Source organism: Arabidopsis lyrata, assembly GCF_000004255.2.
Source record: "Arabidopsis lyrata subsp. lyrata unplaced genomic scaffold ARALYscaffold_1, whole genome shotgun sequence".
NCBI classification, from domain to species: Eukaryota; Viridiplantae; Streptophyta; class Magnoliopsida; order Brassicales; family Brassicaceae; genus Arabidopsis; species Arabidopsis lyrata.
This window is the reverse complement of record NW_003302555.1, coordinates 14,753,576-14,774,570: the sequence shown is the minus strand read 5'-3', so window position 1 is coordinate 14,774,570 and position 20,995 is coordinate 14,753,576. Positions and strand designations below refer to the sequence as shown.

At 38.0% G+C, this 20,995-nt stretch overlaps 2 protein-coding genes and 1 long non-coding RNA gene across 4 annotated transcripts in view; all 3 read left to right on the top strand.

Moving 5' to 3' along the window:
• The first annotated feature begins 282 nt into the window (after positions 1-282).
• LOC110224541 lies at positions 283-1,905 on the top strand. Its single transcript, XM_021010713.1, has 2 exons — positions 283-1,506; positions 1,603-1,905. The coding sequence occupies exons 1-2, from the start codon at positions 457-459 to the stop codon at positions 1,690-1,692; spliced, it is 1,140 nt and encodes a 379-aa protein (XP_020866372.1). The 5' UTR covers positions 283-456; the 3' UTR covers positions 1,693-1,905.
• A 120-nt stretch (positions 1,906-2,025) lies between these two features.
• LOC110224540 lies at positions 2,026-3,271 on the top strand. Its single transcript, XM_021010712.1, has 4 exons — positions 2,026-2,224; positions 2,310-2,580; positions 2,662-2,746; positions 2,827-3,271. The coding sequence occupies exons 1-4, from the start codon at positions 2,087-2,089 to the stop codon at positions 3,041-3,043; spliced, it is 711 nt and encodes a 236-aa protein (XP_020866371.1). The 5' UTR covers positions 2,026-2,086; the 3' UTR covers positions 3,044-3,271.
• An 8,694-nt stretch (positions 3,272-11,965) lies between these two features.
• The window catches only part of LOC9327045, a 12,064-nt gene continuing 3,034 nt past the window's right edge, over positions 11,966-20,995 (top strand). For both annotated transcript variants that reach the window (XR_002329324.1, XR_002329323.1), the window contains exons 1-3: positions 11,966-12,333; positions 12,805-12,899; positions 13,197-13,421. This is a non-coding gene — a long non-coding RNA (uncharacterized LOC9327045). The remainder of the gene's footprint in view (positions 12,334-12,804; positions 12,900-13,196; positions 13,422-20,995) is intronic.

The window sequence follows — 20,995 nt, the reverse complement described above, 5'->3', positions numbered from 1 at the left end:
ACGACAGGTGAGACTTTGTATGTCGGGAGTGTTTTTATGAACAGAAAAGTCATACAACAAACAATGTCTTATCTCGCAATCAAACAATGCTTTTGCTACAAGCAACGTAGGTCATGTCCTACAAGATTGGAGATGGTCTGCGTTGATGATACTTGTCCATGGCATTTGACAGCTCAAGGGGGTCCGAGAGCTGTCGATTTACCACAGTTGCTCCTAAATGATCTCAATGTTCGGATTTCATATTCTACCGCTTGGAGAGCTAAAGAGGTTGCAGTAGAAAATGTAAGGGGGGATGATATAAAAAGTTACAGGTTTTTGCCTACCTATTTGTATCTTCTTAAATTAGCTAATCCGGGTACGATAACTCACCTACACTCTACACCTGAAGCTGATGGTACGCAGCGCTTTAAGTATGTTTTTGTATCTCTCGGGGCTTCTATAAAAGGTCTGAAGTATATGAGGAAGGTAATTGTCGTAGATGGAACGCAGCTAGTAGGACGTTACAAGGGATGTCTCCTCATTGCATGTGCCCAAGATGGGAACTTCCAAATATTTCCAATAGCGTTTGGTGTTGTGGATGGTGAGACTGACGCTTCATGGGTGTGGTTCTTTGATAAATTAGCTGACATTGTTCCAGACAATGAAGATTTAATGATTGTATCGGACAGACATTCTTCAATATATAAAGGCCTCAGTGTGGTTTATCCGAAAGCTCATCATGGTGCATGTGCAGTACACCTTGAGCGAAATATCTCCACCCATTATGGTAAGTATGGTGTATCTGGATTATTCTTCAGCGCTGCTAAAGCTTACAGAGTGAGAGATTTTGAAAAATACTTCGAACAGTTAAGGGCTAAGAGTGCTGCATGCGCAAATTACTTAGAGGAAATTGGATTTGAGCATTGGACAAGAGCTCACTGTAAAGGGGAACGCTACAATATCATGTCTAGCAACAATTCGGAGTCTATGAATAATGTCTTAACAAGAGCCAAATCATATCCGATTGTGTACATGATAGAGTTCATTCGAGAGGTCCTAATGCGATGGTTCGCAGCGAGGAGGCAAAAAGTGGCTAGGTGTAAGTCTTTAGTGACGCCTGAGGTTGATGAGCGTTTTCTCCAAGATTTGCCTGCGTCAGGGAAATTAGCGGTTAAGATGTCTGGACCGTGGAGTTATCAAGTTACAAGCAAGTCAGGTGAGCATTTTCATGTCGTTCTGGACGAGTGTACGTGTACGTGTCTTAGGTACACAAAGTTGAGAATCCCATGTGAACACGGTCTAGCAGCTGCAATCGAGTTTGGAATAGATCCGAAGGTTGTTGTAGGATGGTGGTATGGACTTCAAACGTTTTCCGATTCTTTTCAAGAACCGATTCTACCTATCGCGGATCCGAAGGATGTTGTCATCCCACAACATATATCGGATTTGATACTAATTCCTCCATACTGTAGACGACCACCAGGAAGACCAACAACCAAACGGATTCCATCTAGAGGTGAAAACCGGGTAAGTGCTATCATTCAAACGTGTACAGATTTTTCAAACATTATGTTTTGAGTATAAGATACGTAGATTATTAACATATTGTTGTTGTCATTTCAGAAAAAGAGACAGAAAAGACTTATTCCGAATCAGTGCACACGATGTAGACAAGCAGGTCATAACAAGAAGACTTGCAAAAATCCTATTTAGTTCTCCTCATAAGCTTTATGTCTCCGCGAAGATAGTGTACATTTATGTGTGGACAGTGTGTACCAAAGTGTTGTGACGGTGTACGTACGTTTAATGTTTGCCATCGTATAACTATGTACGTTTTCTGAGTGTACGTTTTTGTTAGTGTACGTGTTTGTTGTGTCTGTGTACGTATAATCTTCATGCAATAAACGGTTACAAACGGTTACACACTTTTGTATCTCAACCGTTGGAACACTTTCGCACTACCCACCGCGTCCGTTACGGAATTTCCTTATTTAAGCCACATCTCCTCCTCAATTTTATCCACGTTCCTTCAAACGGAAACCCTTTCACATTCGGCAGTTACATCAATCAAACACAAAGTCTTTCGATTGTTCTTGCTAACCGTGTGATGGACGGGTATCACACCATCTCTGAATTGTGTCCTCAGATCACTGGGTGGACAATTTGTGTATTTGTCGTGAGAGTGTTTAAGAAGTTTGTTGCGCCCAACATCTTCGAACTCGGCCTTATCTTGGCAGATAATTCGGTAGTTTCCCTGTGCCGTGTTTGTGTTTTTTTATCATACGTTAGGTTCAATTCTATATATATCTGTTATATATCATATTCTGTAGGGATCCCGTTCCCGTATCGAGGCCACCATTGATCGTCGCCTTGCTCCTTTTTACATAGACCGAATCAAAGAAAATGAGTGGAAAATTGTGACCACTTTCTTGGTCCGTAACGTCGCTGACCCAGTGAGAGCAACATCTCATGACTACGGCATATGGTTTATGGATCGGACCGTCGTTACTAACGCCTTACGAAGGGACCCAATATCGTTTTACGATTTCACTCAATTCGACTACATTTTGGAGAAAACAGTTGATAAGAAAGTTTTAGTCGGTGAGATGTTTTTTAAGTTACGTTTTATTTACACATTTTTGAAATTAGAAGTTTGTTTCTATTTTTTGGCCCTTGATGTAGATGTCATTGGAGCGTTGTTGGAGGTTGGCCACTTGACCGGAGACTTCTACGGTCTCAAGCTTCCTTTCAAGATCAAAGATAGATAGTAAATGTTCTTTTCACATTTGATTCACTTACACTTTTTAATCTAAACGCTGACTTGATTCTTCTTTTAATCTAATGCAGCAACGAAGTTTTGGAATGCGAAGCACACAATGAACAGGCGTTGGAATTCCAAACCTTCTTTCGGAGTCTAGGTCAGCGCAATGTTGTTGTCGCACTCGTCTTCTGGCGTTTAACCGACAGAGCTAATCCTAAGGTTGTGAGTCATGGTCCTGTGTCAAAGGTCTTTGCCGATCCGGACACACCGGAAGTGGAAGAGATCAAGCAGGTCGTTTTTTAGATAGGGGGATTTGTTTTCCCCAGTCTTCTTATTATTAAAGACCAGATTTATATTAAGTATTGTAAAACTACATAAACTTGTTGTCGTTTTCTAATTACTTGAATTTGTATAATAAACTATTGGGTAACTGTACGTACATTTTATACGTACAGTGTCTACAATTACAATTAATTTGCCAGTGTACGTTTTACTAGCTTTTTGGTTCTTCAATCAGCAAATTGTACGAAACCCGTGTTCGTACACGAAAACATACATATATCATATTTGTTGTCCTCAAACAACAAAAACTTCATTCATTCATAATTAAATGCCCGAAGAAGGACATACATTCAAGAAAGACAAACTATATATTAGATGCGGAAGCAATAAACTAAAAAGTAGAGCCCGAAGCATACACATGAGCCGGAAAATTGTATGCCTCATCCGTCATTATCAAAGTCATATCTAATAGAAGACACACATCTCCCTCGCGTACCAGTAAAAGAAACACCCTCTGCAGCCGGAACTGTACGTGCAACGGCCAAGACATGCCGGTGTGTGCACATACCTCCATGAACGTTGCCAGAGCCGAGGACCTTCGGTGTGAAGCTGGCTTATGTGATACATCACCATCTCCCCCACTGCGTGAGCTGCCGCTAATGTGGGTGTCATCGCCCAGAAGATATCGCTGACTGGAAGAAAGTCGACATGGTTGCCAGTACAAGTTAGGAATAAGCCGGTCGCGAAGCAGGCGAGAGGGTTGGATGGAGCGACGGAGTTGAGTAGTGTAATGCCGTGGGCCACCGTTAGGAAGCTGCTTGCCTGGCGGACACCTTCGAGGTATATAGCCGGGATCGCACCCCTTTCCAGCAAGAGGCTGAAGTAGGCCCTGAAGGGAGACTCCGGCTGCACGAAGTGAGGCCATGTGATGAAGTCGTCCATCACTATTGCGTTTACGTCACTTGCTTCGACCAAGTGGCGGAGGGTCTCGATGGGAGTCTGGGATACGGGCAGGTAGTTGATGAGGACGGAAATCGGGTTTGGCAATTGTATTGCAAGGTACATCTCGGTTGGAGGGGTTGCGGGGAAAGTCATGTTGTTAACAAAGGAGGTTTAGAAATAATCTTGCAGTTGATGAAAGAAGGAAGTTTTAGAATGATGTGAGCAAATAAATTAGTGTGTGTGATATCGTTTATATAGGGCCTAAATATTGAGTTCATGTACATGGCTACATTTGGGGGGAACGAATTAATAAAGTGTCATTATTTTAAAGTTCCTCTTGTCTGACAAATGCAAGTGTACATTAATTGCAAACCGTGTACATAAAGTAAAGAGATTTATGGGAAAAGATAGAGGTCATTCTATGAATAGAGCTTGACAGTATGCATTAAATAACCACTCCAAAACTTGTAGATATGGGTTATTACAGGTCAAATCAATCAGCATTGCATCATCATTTACTACCATCTCGAAAGTCGCTTCTCATATTTCTAGTTTCAAACCAACTAAAATACGTGTACACAGTAACGTATACCCGTGTACGTATGTCTACCCTTATTACGTTCTCTGACTAAAAGTTTGAGTTGATGTCTGTCGCCGAATTAGGGGAAAAGATTGAGTTCATGTATATGGCTAAATCTGGAGGAAACGCATTAAAAACCAAATCTCTTTCTTTTGCAATTTCGTTTTATCTGACAAAAGACAGTGTACATTAATTACAGGGATGTGTACGTATATATGTACATTAATTTGCGTTTCTTTTTTTTTTTTTTTGAAAAGATAGAGGTCATTATCAATGGCTAAATCAGGTCAGTATGTATTTACTGATAATTCGTAAGCCTGTGTAGACAAGGCACCATTATCTAACATTAAGAAACTTGTTTCTCAATTTAATATAAAATATTACAATTATTTGTAACCATTCATAAGATTGAGTAGTATATGAGAAACAAGCAAGGATGTAGATAAAAAGATATTCATTACTGATAAGCCTATTTACAATTGCAAAGGCCACATATTATAACATAAAAACTTAGAAATTCAGATAATATTACGTAAGAAATCCCTAGAGAATTTGACTAATTCTTCTCGCACACCACCAGAGGTAACATACGTTGCACACATTCTTGAAGGGTCCAGATCTGATGTAACACAGCATCGCGCAAGGAGGCGTTTGAATACCACGTTCCTCAGGGTACGAAAAGGTTGTGCCGTATGTGTTGTTTAACCTAATTCCATAATTTTTTATTTCTTCTAGGAGTTCCTCACACATGTCACGTGTTTCTTCTGATTCCAAAGCGTAATGGTTGTTTGCGAACAGGCGTAGGTACACACCACCCATGTGAGCATTCCCGTCGCATATGCACAGAATAGCGCAGGCCAGGGTTGCATCGGCGTGACTTGGTACATTCCGCTGTAAAAGTACAATGGCGCCCTTAATGTCAGACTCATGGGTAACTAGACGCAGTCCTTCATGGTAAATAGCAATCGGGTTACCAGCCTCTAGACACCTTTTGAAAAAGGGTCTATATCGACCTTCAGCGTTGATGTCATTCGGATCATGGCCTGCCGCATGGAAGTCATCGGGATCACTGCACATGCTATAAATATTAGCATCTTTCAAGACATCCGGCCTGTAGACAATGTTTCTTCCACCACGCCCTGATCTTAACAGAGGTCCGAGGTACCACCAACATTTTTCAGCCATTTTTTTGGCTATCTTGGCTAGCAAATCTTCTGGTAGATTTGGTGTAGACATTTCTTGGAATTTGGTGTTTCAAAACAATGCAATTCCTACTCTTAAATAAAGAACAATGAAGTTAGTTGGTTAAGTTATGGTTGTAGTTAATGCAATCTTACGTAAGTGATGATGTAGTGAGGGAGGGTTGTCAAATCAATGTAAGTAAAGAAATAGATATCTTATTATGAGAAAAATCGACTTTGTGTAAAAGACGTACGTTATATAAGATGTACGTACACATGTTGGTTTTTGAATAAGTGTACGATGTGCAGATTGTTTAGAGAAGATAGTTATAACGATTACATAAATATTTTGAGGATCTCCATAATTAATTACGTTGTTCTAATTAGGTTGTTGAAATAAGGAAATAAGTACTAGGAAATAAAAATAATTCAACATCCAGGGATGATTACAATAAACGCCGATTACCACACTCGCGCTTGCCGTGCTCGTAGATTTCTGTTGCGTACACCTGACGGTAGGTGGCCATATCTGCTTCTTGAATATTCACCAAGTCTGACATTGGGTTACCAAACGCTAGCAACTCCAAGAACTTCATTGCGTAAGGCCCGCAATCTCCTGTACTTGGGTTTTGAGCGACCATAACATTTCTCTCATAGGCAAAAGGTTCAACTGAGTACTTCGCAGGCAATACATCCGCGCACATCGCTCTCACTAGGTACGGCATCATCTCGCAGACAGGCTGCATCTTTGACCATGCAACAGACTCCCGCGTGTGTTCTATGAGAGCGTCATAGACAACTATATTCCGGGCTCTGAGGTGGATTGCCAACCCAACCCAATGATCACCTTTCCAGTTCATCGGAGCATATACCACGTCGACATCCTTGAACCACCTAAGACTAGGTTCACGGTGTATGTGTATTCCATTGGCCATGTCGTATAGCCGGTCGCCCCATTTGAACCCATGCTTATTTATACAATTCCTGAAGCTGACAGCACGCTTAGTAAGCTCATAAAGCAGGAAGGAGTCCAAAACAACGCATCGGTTTGCTATCATTTGTTGACCGTTCTTGTGCCACATCAAAATTGCGAGCATTTCCAAGACCTGAAATGAAAATAGCATAGGCAGTCAGTGTACGTACAATTCAGGCATATTTAAAAAATGTACACAAATGTACTATTTCAACTTACCATATTATCCACCCACTGTCCTTCTGCTATAAGCATGGAGAAAAACTCGTTGTCCACTTTGCGATACCCGAAAAGAGTGTGCTTCCTGTATATCCAATATTATAGTATGACTGGTTGTTATAGAAAACCAATGTATCAATTAAGGGATAATTTTGATAATGCACGATACTTACACATTCGGACCGCGGAGGACATTGGTTAAGAGCTCTAATTTGGAAGCATCAACCTTCTCCAAGGGGTTGTAAGGGACATTTCCAGCCGCTATAACCACCTCTGAATCTTCAGCTCGTCCAGGAACATCCTGCACGAGGACTGTTGTTTCCTTAAAACCTTCCGGAAGGGCTTCATCCATCTCAACAATTATTTGCTTCTACATTTTTTTGGGTACAACCGGCGTAGGAATTTTAACTGCTATTGCTTCAACTGCAGCATCGTTGTTTGGTTCATCCTGTAAAGAAGTATTATTGTAAACAGCATGATTAAACAATTTCAAAATGTAATGATAATATTTACTGGGAAGATACTCACAATATTTTCCAGTGTACCAACTGTCGTGTCTGCTTCATCTAACCCTGGGTTTGAATCCTCTTGTTCTTCCACCCCGTCGACAATCCCCTGCTGCTCCAACATTCCCTTTTCAAATTAACGTGCAGAATTATTTAAATGTACGCATACAATCCTATGTACGTATGTTAATAACTGTGTATAATTTTAAACCAAACACGAGATTTTTACCTCCTTTACATTAGCTGCATCCACATCCATGGAGGCTTCGGTTGCCAACTCCTGTAACACCTGCATAATAGAAGATTATAAATTTAAACAAGCCTACACTATTTTATTTAAAAATATAGTTAGCTTACATTCTTAACTACTGCAAATGGTGAAGGGGGATCCCCTAGGGTGCCCTCAAGTATTGAGTCATCCACTTTACTCTCTGCAACTACATTGGGTACATCTCCCGCATCAACCTGTGGCAGTAGTTATCAACTTCATCGGCTATATCCTCTATTTTGTGATGTCTGAAACAATCATTACTTATACGTACACGGGAAATAAGAAAGACAAATGTACGTACACTTACACCGGGTTCCTCGGTGTGTTCAGCCTGATAAGATGTATCTCTATCATTATCCTCAGAAATTTCTGGTTGCTCCCCAACATTTGCTTCACTCTCAAGACCGGCACCGTGTTCTTCTCCCTGAAACAAATATACCATACACGTCTTAAGCTTTATGTGAGTACACATATGGAAAACTATATTTGACTATTAGCAGACCATATACCTGTCCAGATGTTGCAGGTAAACCTGATGGATTTTCTACCATCTCTGTGTCAGCAGTTGGTTTTTCATCTGTCCCTCGCTGTGTACCAACTACGACAGGCTCACCACCATCAATTGGTTCTTTATCCTAAAACATAGTATACCATACACTTCTTAAGCTATATGTACGTGGAGAACTGAAAATAATTGATACGCGTACACTTATGGAAAACAGTATGTGACTATTAGCACAAGACATACCTGTACAGAGGTTGAAGGTACAGGAGATGGAATTTCTTCCATCTCTGTGTCAGCAATAGCTTTTTCCTCGGTCCTTGACTGTGTACCAACAAGGACAGACTCACCACCATCACGTGCTCCTTCATCCTGAAACATAGTATACCATACACTTCTGAAGCCTATGTGTACGTACACAACTGGAAATAATTGGAAAAAAAATTTGTACACCACATACCTGATGGGAAGGTGTAGGTCCACCAACTGAAATGTTAGCTACTCCAGTGTCAACCATACCTTCGTCTCTGTTCGAAAAATCTCCTCCATCATTTACAGAAAAACCACCTTCATTGTTGGCTTCATCCTGTACCATAGCAGACAAGTTACAGTTATTAATCTTCATGTACGTACATTTAAAATACTATATATAAATGTACGTACATGCCATACCTGGTCATCTTCCTCAGAGGAAGAGTTACCATCAGAAAGCTGAGTAATCTCAGCAACTGACGTCATTATATTCTTCAGCCTTGAAGACTTTCTTGTTCCAGACTTGAAGACTTTCTTTGTAGACATCTTTTTAGATGCCTTCGTCACACTCATCGGTGCCTTAACCACCGATTTATTTGGGCCCTGTGAAGCATGGGAAGTTTTGGTTGGTTCTGTCTTTTTGACCTTTGGAACTAAGGCAGCACGAATCTCCTTACGGACAAATTTCTTCAAGTCTTCTTGCATTTGTTTATTTTGTGCTTCCTGCCTCTTGAAACACCTCCTAAGTTCAACTACAAACTTCTCAAACTGGGGATCTTCAGAACAATCCTCAGCAGTGTCCTCATTTTCTTCTTCCACAACAGATTTCTGTTTTTTCAAAGCAGATGCATTCGGGGCTGGTACATTTCTTTTCCTCTTCTTCACACCTACGATAGACCAGTTTAATCATTGATTGGTCTTCAAGGGCCAATAATCAGAAAGTATAAAAACAACATTTACACTCACGTATCTCTCCAAGTTGTGGTGGGCGCTCCTGCTTTGGAAATGCAGCATTACCTCCAACCCATTCTTCCTCCTTCCACTCATGACCAGCTAACAACAGTCGCTCAATGTAAGCAACTCTTGGATCCTCAACTTCATCATCCCATGACAGGGATGGAGGACAAATATTGTCCTCTGGTTTCACAAGATAGGTTACCTCAACCTACACCAATAAGTTTGTTAACCACTTAGAGAGTGTACACTTACTTTTTAAATAATGTACGTACATAAACAATTGTACATACCTCTTCAGCAGCCTCGCACTCCAAGATGCTGGATGTCCTGATTGCCCGCAGAGAGGCAAGATGATGGATAGACCTCTGAGTAAATGTCCTGTTAGCTTCATCATCAGGTACTAGCTTAGCAAGGGATGGGATTGTTTCGAACGCAAACAGCTGGAGTGCTAATGGGAATCCATGTAGTGCATAAGACCCATCCTTTACACACCTTATCAGTTTTTGAGCATCTGAAGGGGTTTGGAATTTTGCTATCCTCTCCAAAGTACGGGTAAAAGACACCCTTCCCCAAGGGTATTTGCAGAAGAATTGCACGTCCTTCGTCATCTCAACAGTGAACTCAGAAGGCCTTATGGGGTTATTATGGCACCCTATCACACCATCTACCAAGATTATAAGAGATAAGGCCAGCTGCTTCCACCCATCCATGGTTTCCTCCTCCTTCAGCCAGACCACCAAATCATTCACTGTTGGATTCGGCTTCTCCCCAAACTTCTCCTCAAACAGAGTTTTCCAGACACTTTGACTACCAGCTTTAACCTTTAGCACATCCCTCACGTCTTTCTTGTTGGGATATGTCCCACATTCTAGACCAGTTACCAGACTAAATTCTCTTAATCCGAATTTTATTGGATGACCGCCGAAGACCATCCACATCTCATTCACTTTACTCGTCACTAACTGACGACATATTAGTCCAAGAACAAGTTTACCTGAGAAGGAAGACTTGTTAGCAGGTATCCTAAAAAGGTCCCCAAATGGAGACTCGAGAAGAAACTTCATCTCCTCTTTTCCCTTAAGAACTTGTGCTATGTCAGAAAGGTACTCCGGTTTGGAGTACGCGTTCATCTTCGTCTTGACAGGGTACCGGTCTAGGGCAAAGAGTCTAGGTGGTAACTCTTCAACTATAAGATCTTCAGTCGGAGCCACGCTTGTACTGCCTGCAATTACAAGTGATATACAATTAAGTACGGATGTATGAATTCGTGTACGTACACAGTAATTATCATCATTATATACTCAACATCTGAATTTTGGCGGAAACAGAGATTTCTAATTCAACTTCTCAAATTTTCAAACTACAGATATAGCAAAATTCGGCAACTTCTATCCCTTTAATCAAACAAGATTTAAGATTTCGATACACCCAAAGAAACTACAAACGGAATAATATCGGAACTTACCCAATTCCTCCGGCGGATTTCTCGGAGGGAGTTTCCTCCTCGGGGATACTCTGAGTTCCACCTTGTCCTTCTCGGGGCCTTCCTGCGTATGCTTCTTCCTAGAGACTACGTTGTTTGGTTTATTCCCAGCCATCTCGAAGGTTGGTATCTCGCCGGATGTTTCTCAGGTCGCCTTCGCCGTAAAAACTGGAACTTTCTCTTCGCCGGTTTTTCGAGTTCAATGCAATGCCTCAAATCAAGTAGCAGACAATTCGATTAAAGGGATAGAAGTTGCCGAAAACGAAAATGGATGAATGAATTCCGTCTCTCTCTCCTTCTTCTTCTTCGTTTTCTTCGACAGTTTCTGCAACGAAAGTTTTTTTTTTTTTTTTTCAAAACTAACTAAACCGTGTGATGTAAAACAAAAAAAGCAACTAAACCGAAATTAACTCTGTCGTTTGGTTTTCATCGTTAGGGGTATTTTCGTCACAATTTGGCTTAACTGCCACCACGTGAGAATGAATTTTCAGTTTGCCAAAATCTGAGACCAAATCTTTTTTCTTTGCTAAACGTGAAAATTTCTTTAAAAAAAATGATAAGTCATTTGACTTATGCACGTTATATAAATTCTTAGACCAATATTATAGGGGTCGAAAATATTTTCCTTTTAATTATAAAACTTGCATACAATTTCTTAGTAAACAAATTAAAGTTGTATCATAAAATTCATATTTTGTAACCAGTTTATTATTGGTTCGATTGTGGTAACGTTAAATACATTTTTTTAATTAAAAACTAGACAATCAGTACTTCTTGACAAGATATCAACTTTACCATTACGCGAAGTCATTTTTACAAAATGAGGTGTAATAAAACATACTTCAACAGTTGCAATTACGATGGAAAGAATTAAAAATAGTTTCAAAAGTCAATAAACTAAAAGATGAGATATAACCCCTTTTTTGTATCCTTTCAATATACGAGTAAAATCATCAAAACATTTTACCTGAAATCAAAATGTATATAAATATTTATCTTAAATTTTGTTTTAACGGAATATTCAATGGATAAATGGTGAATAAAAAAAGAGAAAAATAAAGCACTACAAGAAACACACCGGTTAACGTCGGTATATTGAAGTCAATTAGTAAACCGACGTTAAACTTTCAATTAGAGAAGTATTTTGCATGACTTAAGAAACCGACTTAATCATTTGCGTCACTTATTAATACTTCGATTTTTTTTCATTTATCTAGAAACTAATTGTTTCCAACAGCAAAACTTTTCGATCGCTTATGATCTCTTCCATTTACGAGCTTCTCTATCTAAGCTTATCGTCGTTGTGGTGGAGTTCTGATTCTTTGATTTCAATATCCATTTGGATTCAAGCTCAGAGGCGGAGAAGCAGATCCAAAATCGATGATCTCTGTAACCAGATCGAGACGAAACAAGAGCATCGAAGCTCGTCAAAACCACCAAATCAGGTATTGATTCTAACTTGGAAACATGATCGGAGATATTCGCCGTTAGGTTATCGGACATTGACTTATGATAATGGAGAATCATGATAGTTTGTTGCGGAAAATTGAAATGTCAGTGCTTGAAATCATCGGTCCTTTTAAGAGAAAATTGGTTGCTCGATTCCAATGTCAGTGATTGAGTTTCGAAGTAGATGCTCTCAATTTGTATAGAGGAACTTCCCATAGATGAATTCACGGATTGACCTGAGTTTAAGAGATGATTTGTTCGATCTGCACAGACAATGTGGATCTAGAGTAAGGAGTTGATTCTAGCCAAGACTGATTCGAGTCTTTGTGTTCTACTACCTCAATAAGTTGAGAGTATAATCTTTGAGGATATTGAAGAAGCATATGGACTTGTTCCAATGAATCATTGAATCGATTACAATCACAATCTGGTCTTGTTTTGATTGATTTATCATCTGGTTTTGGCAGTGATATGTTTTGTTTGCTCATTAAGAAAAGCAACAACACATTTTACACTTCACAGAGGTAGATGAATTGGCAGTACTTGGGACAAACTACAATAGGTATGAATAACAACAAATTGCATAATGTTTGATAATGATACTGAGATATGAGTTTAAGACTGTTTTTAAGTCTGATAAGTCTGATACTAAGATATGAGTTAAATCCGGGGACAATGAAAACAAGTGTGTGTAAGTAAGTCAAAGAAAAAAAAAAAAGAGCTTGGAAACGAAACAATATACATAGAGAGATACATAGAGAGGATATGATAAGGTGTTACTTATCTCTGACTTCTTTCTGCAAAAAGTTTCAAAATTTGAGTCATTTTTTTGTTTTTGTGTTTTGATTTTTGGAAACAGATCCATTGTCAGAGATGGAGACTCTTTCCATCAACGCACCAACTCCGGATTCTACTTTGCCCTCCGGAGTAAAGTAAGTTTCTTCTCCTATCTCCCCTGCAATTTTATTGCCTAGGATTCAAGAAAGAATGAAACCAACGCATACATGATGATGAGCTGAGGGATCTTCTAGCTAAGAAGGCTGCAATACATGATGATGAGCTGAAGGATCTTCTGGCTAAGAAGGTAATGGCTATGTTAGTCATTGTATAGTTTAGGATCATCCATAGCTATTAGTCCTCTTGTTTATTGGGATCCGTTTGAAAACATGGCTATGTTTTTAAAACTGACGTCAAAACCCTTCTTTTTTGTAGTGAAGGTCATAAACTAACTAGAAAATAGAGATAATTAAGTTGAATTCATTTTAATGGACATGTTTCTATTGTATATTTTATTTTTCCATTTAGTTGTTATGAGTTTAATTGAAACTAACATTCTCTAGTAAATAAATATTGGTTTGTTCTTAAAGTAAAAGGGAATTTTGCCAAATGTGCCACAATTTTAGAAAATCCTAGCAAATGTATCACATTGCAAATCAATTTAGCATCCATACCACTTTTGGTGTTTGTGTGATAGAGGTTGGACGATTTTACCCTTCTGCCTGCGTCAGGAATGTGTCAGGGGAAGGAGCGCTACAGTAAGACGCCGGTTGGGAAACGGGGAGCGGCTGCATTAAATGGATGTCTCCAGATCTTGTCCCCGATTGAAAATTCTCTGTTGCGTCTAGATCTTGTCCCCGATTATCATGAATCCCAGATGATATGGTTTTACCAGCCTGCAGAGATCTGGATTTACTCGGGACAACATCTCTTAATTATCCATCGCCAGATGATGTGGTTTTACCAGCCAGATATCTTGATTAACTAGGAGACAACTTGATCTTTATTTTATTCTGCCAGAGAGCCGAAGACGAAGATCTGGATTTACTCGGGGACAACTTTGTTTTACTAGCCAGAGGGACGAAAACGGTTATCAATGCGCCAGGGTCTTGTCTCAGAAAGTCCCATCAACCGCAGGGTCTTGTCTCAGAAAGTTGGAGGGTAGAATCGTCTTTTCAGATGACGAATGTGGTATGGATAATAAGTGGGCTGCGAAAGTGGTACTTGACCTAAACTTTCTGAGAAAAGTGGTACTGGGTCTAATTTTCCCAAAGTAAAATTCGATAAGGGTCAATTTTTATGTTATAATGGGTCAATTGTGAATAATTAATCAATATTAAACTGATGTCGAGATTTCATAGCTGTCAGTGACCCATATGGTCAAGCACCTATGGGGTATTGGACTTACACCACTGCAAAATCTATTCACCACTCCAAGACCATCTTCTTCTTTTTTCCTTTTTTTTTTTTTTTTGTAAATGAAATTACTTCAAAAGATTCCCAAGAGTTACGAACCCGTTACTGTGGAGAATGGGCTGAAAGTAATAATAACTTAATAATGTAAATAAATAAACATCAGTTTTCATGTTTTGGCATCTAAAAGGAGAACACAGCCGACGGACGAAAATAGTCACCGGAAATAATTAATAAAATCAATTAATCCATATTGTCTGACAAAGCTAGAACTGTTATAAATAATTACTTTATTTTATGGTGTATATAAATATAAATAATGGAGAAAGAATTTATACCCGCAGAAGGATCGGGATACTGAAAATAAAGAGATGAGAGGGAGAGAGATTATTACTTCTCTTGTAATTGAAGTAATGAATTGTGAAGGTGTGAATTACATCGAACGATTTCGATCGTTTATATAGAGGTAGAAAAGATAAGTTACTATGCTGCATAGTGACGGTGGGCTCCACACAAAATATTATTTTACGATCGTTTACGCATGTGTATTTGATGTTGCAGCTTTCCTTGACTTTTACAACACTCCCCCTTGGAGACCAGTGTCACTATGTCTCTTGCGTAATATTTTATGTTGCCTCGTTAAAAACCTTTCTAGGAAAACCCGGTGGGAAAAACCATAGTAGGTAAAAAGAGTGCAACCGCGCAAGCTCCCCCTCGAATGATCAGGATCATAACTTACAAGTCTTGTTGACGACGCATTCCAATGTTATGAACATGTTTCCTGAATATAGAGGTGGGTAATGATTTCGTGAAGAGATCCGCAGAATTCTCGGATGATCGGACATATTTTACTTCAATGTCTTTATTCTTCATGAGCTCTTGGGTGTATGAAAAGAACTTTGGAGGGATATGTTTGGTTCTATCGCTTTTGATATATCCTTCCTTTGTCTGAGCAACACATGCAGCATTGTCTTCATACAAGATAGTTGGCTCCGTATTCAGACGAATTCCACTACTCGTTTGAATGTGTCGACTTATTGATCGTAGCCACACGCATTCTCTACTCGCTTCATGGAGTGCGATGATTTCAGCATGATTTGAAGAAGTAGCTACAAGCGTCTGCTTCTGAGAACGCCATGATATAGCAGTACCTCCAATCGTGAATACGTATCCTGTTTGTGATCGAGCTTTGTGTGGGTCTGATAAATATCCTGCATCTGCAAAACCAATCATTTGACCATTTATATTTTTAGGATAAAATAACCCTAAGTCAATAGTCCCTTGAAGATAACGAAAGACATATTTAATTCCGTTCCAATGTCTTCGTGTAGGGGATGAACTAAATCTAGCCAAAAGATTGACTGAAAATGATATATCAGGTCGAGTGCAATTTGCAAGATACATAAGGGCTCCAATTGCACTTAAATACGGTACTTCAGGACCGAGTATCTCTTCATTCTCTTCAGGTGGTCTGAATGGATCACTCTCAACATTAAGTGATCTAACGACCATTGGAGTACTGAGAGGAGTTGCCTTATCCATATTAAAGCGTTTTAACACTCTTTTGGTGTATGTGGATTGATGTACAAATATACCCTTTTGAGTATGTTCAATTTGTAGGCCAAGACAAAATTTTGTTTGTCCGAGATCTTTCATCTCAAATTCCCCTTTTAAATAGTTTATTGCTTTCTGTATTTCAGCTTGAGTCCCGATTATGTTTAGATCATCAACATATACCGCGATTATCACAAATCCGGAATTTGTTTTCGTTATGAAAACACATGGGCATATAGGATCGTTCACATATCCTTCTTTCGTTAAGTGCTCACTGAGACGATTATACCACATTCGTCCAGATTGCTTTAACCCATATAATGATCTCTGCAACTTTATTGCACACAACTCTTTGGGTTTAGGTTTTAATGCTTTTGGCATATTAAACCCATCGGGAACTCTCATATAGATATCTGTATCTAATGATCCATATAAATATGTTGTAACGACATCCATGAGACGCATCTCTAGATTTTTGCCAGCTGCTAGACTCATCAGAAATCTAAACGTTATAGCATCCATAACAGGGGAATATGTTTCCTCATAATCAATCCAGGGTCTTTGAGAAAATCCTTGAGCTACGAGACGAGCCTTGTATCTCGTAATTTCATTTTTCTCATTTCGTTTTCTAACGAAAATCCATTTGTATCCAACCGGTCTCACATCTTCAGATGTGAGTACAATAGGTCCGAATACATTTCGCTTATTGAGCGAATCAAGTTCGACTTGTATTGCATCTTTCCATTTTATCCAGTCATGTCTCTTTTGACATTCATATACAGACTTTGGTTCTGGATCCTCGTTTTCCTCATCAATTTCCTTTGACAAAAGGTATGAGAAAACGTCATTAACATCATCCATTTTATTTCGATCCCAGATCTTTCCATTATGTATATAGTTGATAGAAATCTCATGATTTCCTTCAGGCTCATGATGCTCATCATTATCATTAGACTCATGATTCGTTTCTTCCAAAATGCTTTCTGCTATTTTGGGAATATCATGCTTTTCAACTTCCTTTCGTTTTCTAGGATTTTTATCCTTAGCACCAACTGGTGTACCACGTTTCAAGCGTGTTTTAGACTCACGTGTATCATCTTCTCCTCCACGTTCTTGTGGGATTTCAATTCGAGCAGGTACATTTGCAGCCGGTATATATGATTTAGTTACCGTTTTGGTATCTGTAAAAGCATCGGGAAGTTGATTTGCTATACTTTGCAAATGCACAATTCGTCGAACTTCTATTTCTGACTGTTTTGTAGGAGGATCAAGGTGTAACAGGGATGGTACACACCATTTGATTTCTTTTCATACTTGCTTATTTTCTCCCCCTAGAACCGGGAATACTTTCTCATCAAAGTGACAATCGGCAAATCGTGCCGTAAAGACATCACCAGTCTGCGGTTCTAGGTATCTTATAATTGATGGAGAATCACAGCCAATATATATTCACAACCTTCTTTGTGGTCCCATCTTTGTACGTTGTGGTGGTGCTATAGGCACATACACCGCACAACCAAAAATTCTTAGATGAGATATATTTGGTTCTCGACCAAATGCTAACTGTAGTGGGGAGTATTTATGGTATGCACTTGGTCTTATCCGAATAAGTGCTTCTGCATGCAAAATGGCATGTCCCCATACAGAGGTTGGAATTTTTGATCTCATGATCAATGGTCTTGCAATCAATTGCAGACGTTTAATTAATGATTCCGCCAAGCCATTTTGTGTATGAACATGAGCTACTGGATGTTCAACTTCAATTCCTGTTACCATACAATAATCATTGAATGCTTGGGATGTGAATTCACCAGCGTTGTCTAGTCTAACCCTCTTAATGGAATAATCAGAGAACTGAGCTCTTAATTTGATTATCTGAGTTATAAATCTCACAAATGCCAAATTTCGAGATGACAATAGACAAACATGTGACCATCTGCTAGATGCGTCAATCATTACCATAAAATAGTGGAATAGTCCACATGGTGGATGTATCGGTCCACAAATATCGCCTTGAATTCGTTCAAGGAACTTTAGTGATTCTTTATCAATTTTGGTTGGCGATGGCCTTATGATCAAATTTCCAAGAGAACACGCTGCACATGTCATTTTATTTCTATGTTTCAACTCATGATTTTTCAATGAGTGACCATGTGAGCTCTCTATGATTTTTCGCATCATTGTGGTGCCTGGGTGACCAAGGTGATCATGCCATAGTACGAAATCTTATGGATTTCTTTTGATCACAAGGTTTGACTCTATGGCATCTATATAGGTATGATGCAAACCAAAAGGAAGTTCTGGAAATCTTTCCAAGACATGTCTTTTTCCAGATTTATTAGAAGTTATATACATATACTTCTTTCCATCCTCAGTTGCAGACTGAGTTTCATATCCTTGAAGGTATATGTCTTTGAAACTCAACAAATTCCTCTTAGAATTTGGAGAATATAAGGCATTATTTATGGAAAACTTTGTTCCATTAGGCAATTTAAAATTTGCTTTGCCACTTCCTTCAATCAAGTCTGTAGGACCCGATATTGTATTGACAATAATATTTGTCGGTTTTAATTCAGAGAAAAATCTCTGATGTCTCAGAATAGTGTGCGTTGTTCCACTATCTAGTATACAAATATCTTTGATATTTTTCCTTGCTATCGTTTTGTTTGAATCTTGATCCATTTCTCTGTAATCAATATAGACGTTAATAAATATAAGTAAATATTATTGATAATGAAAATATAGAATAATCATACACTAGTTCATTTTCAGAGACAACTTTATTTTCAAACAACAGAAATACATAAAACTTATATAATAGCATTACTGGAGACTAGTAGTCTCACTACAAGCACTATAGTTATCCGCGTGAGCGGTCTCATTAATCTTTTCCGCTATTAGGAGTGCCACAAATAAATCCGAAAATTTGGTATACCCGCATGACATATACAGTTCTTGTTGGGTAATGTGGTTTTCATGAAACGTGGTATACGTTTTCTCAAGCATCTGAGAATCGGTGATAATATCACCATAATATTTTAGTTTAACCACAATTTCCATCATAGCGGAATTATAATCCATCACTTTATCAAAGTCTTTGAACTTTAGATTTTGCCATTCATCCCGAACAAGTGGGAGATTTATTGCCTTTCGATTATCAAATCGAACTTTTAGGGATTCCCAGATCTCTTTGGGATCTTTTATGTGTGCATAATCACATATGATACTTTCATCAAGGTGTCTTAAAATAAAGATCACCGATTTTTCCCTTTCTTGAACCGTCGAAGTATTATTCTCTTTTACGGTGTTTATTAAGCCAAGAGATTGTAAATGTATGATGCAAGCGATTACAAAGAACACAACTGCATAGAAAAGTAAACTGATACTTATGATAAATTCTTAGGGAGTAAATTCTCCAACGAAAAGACCATAAGCACATGCAACAATTGCAATTAAGCAAAAAATTAAAAACAAGCGAATCATTTTCCAAAATAAAAACTTAAACAAATTTTTTAGAAAAATATATGAGGAGAGATATGATTTTTGAGTGAATGAAAGAGTGAAAATGAGTGTATTTATAGATTAAAAATTACTGTTCATAGCCGTTTGAAAAGTGATAAATTTTTGAAATTTTTTTCTTCATGACCGTTAGCGAAAAGATATAAACGAAAAATCAATCTGTAAATTTTAATAGCCAATCAGTTAAATTTACCAAATTCAGATAATAGGTTTTTATACAGGTGGCCGAGCCTCCTTATATATTAACCAAAATATAAATATAACAGAATTAAATTTTAACGGCAATATTGTGGTGACAGAGTCATCCACGTTATAGGCGGCTTAGCCGTCCATTGCTATGGTGTAGAAAACATCCATTATAACGATTACTTATAGGGGCGACATTCCTCCCACTATAGTAACGAGTAAATAACAAGGTCCGAACAACCACTAGAAAATAATATACATATATCTATATAAATTTTTTTTTCTTTTCTTTTCTCTTTTTTTTTTCTTTTTTTTTCTACTCATATTTTTTTTTTTTTTACGAGGCGACATACCGCCCGGTATAATACCGTATTTTTTTTTTCAGCGAACATAGAGTGATCGTGCTGATAACGTGTTATAAATAATTACTTTATTTTATGGTGTATATAAATATAAATAATGGAGAAAAAATTTATACCCGCAGAAGGATCGGATACTGAAAATAAAGAGATGAGAGGGAGAGAGATTATTACTTCTCTTGTAATTGAAGTAATGAATTGTGAAGGTGTGAATTACATCGAACGATTTCGATCGTTTATATAGAGGTAGAAAATATAAGTTACTATGCTGCATAGTGACGGTGGGCTCCACACAAAATATTATTTTACGATCGTTTACGCATGTGTATTTGATGTTGCAGCTTTAGTTGACTTTTACAACAAGAACTATTTTTTTTTTTTTTGGTAAGAAGCTAGTACTATTTATGTGATATTTAATTTTCATCAAATTCAAGTGATGTTAAGGCTATTTTTTATAACTTTTATAACCTTATGATTAGGGGAGTTTAATATGGTTTTTGTTTGGATAATTCAGGTTTTTAGCTATTTATTTTTGGTTTATATATTAAAGTGTCCAAACGAAAAACATAGTATATAAAAACTTGTAATTATCTTACATATGATCATATAATATTATTTAGGGAGTACATAATGAAAAGTAACCTTACTTTTTGTAAGTAATTACTTAAAATGTCATTAGAGATAAAATTTCAAAAAATAAATTAATTCATCTCATTAAGAAAAAACAAGTCAAATACTAATTTATGCAATTTAATTAATTTATTTTAATTATAAAAACAAAAATACATTGTTATTTTTTTAAAAATGACCAATCAAAGTGAACATATAAGATTTGATATTTAACTTACCA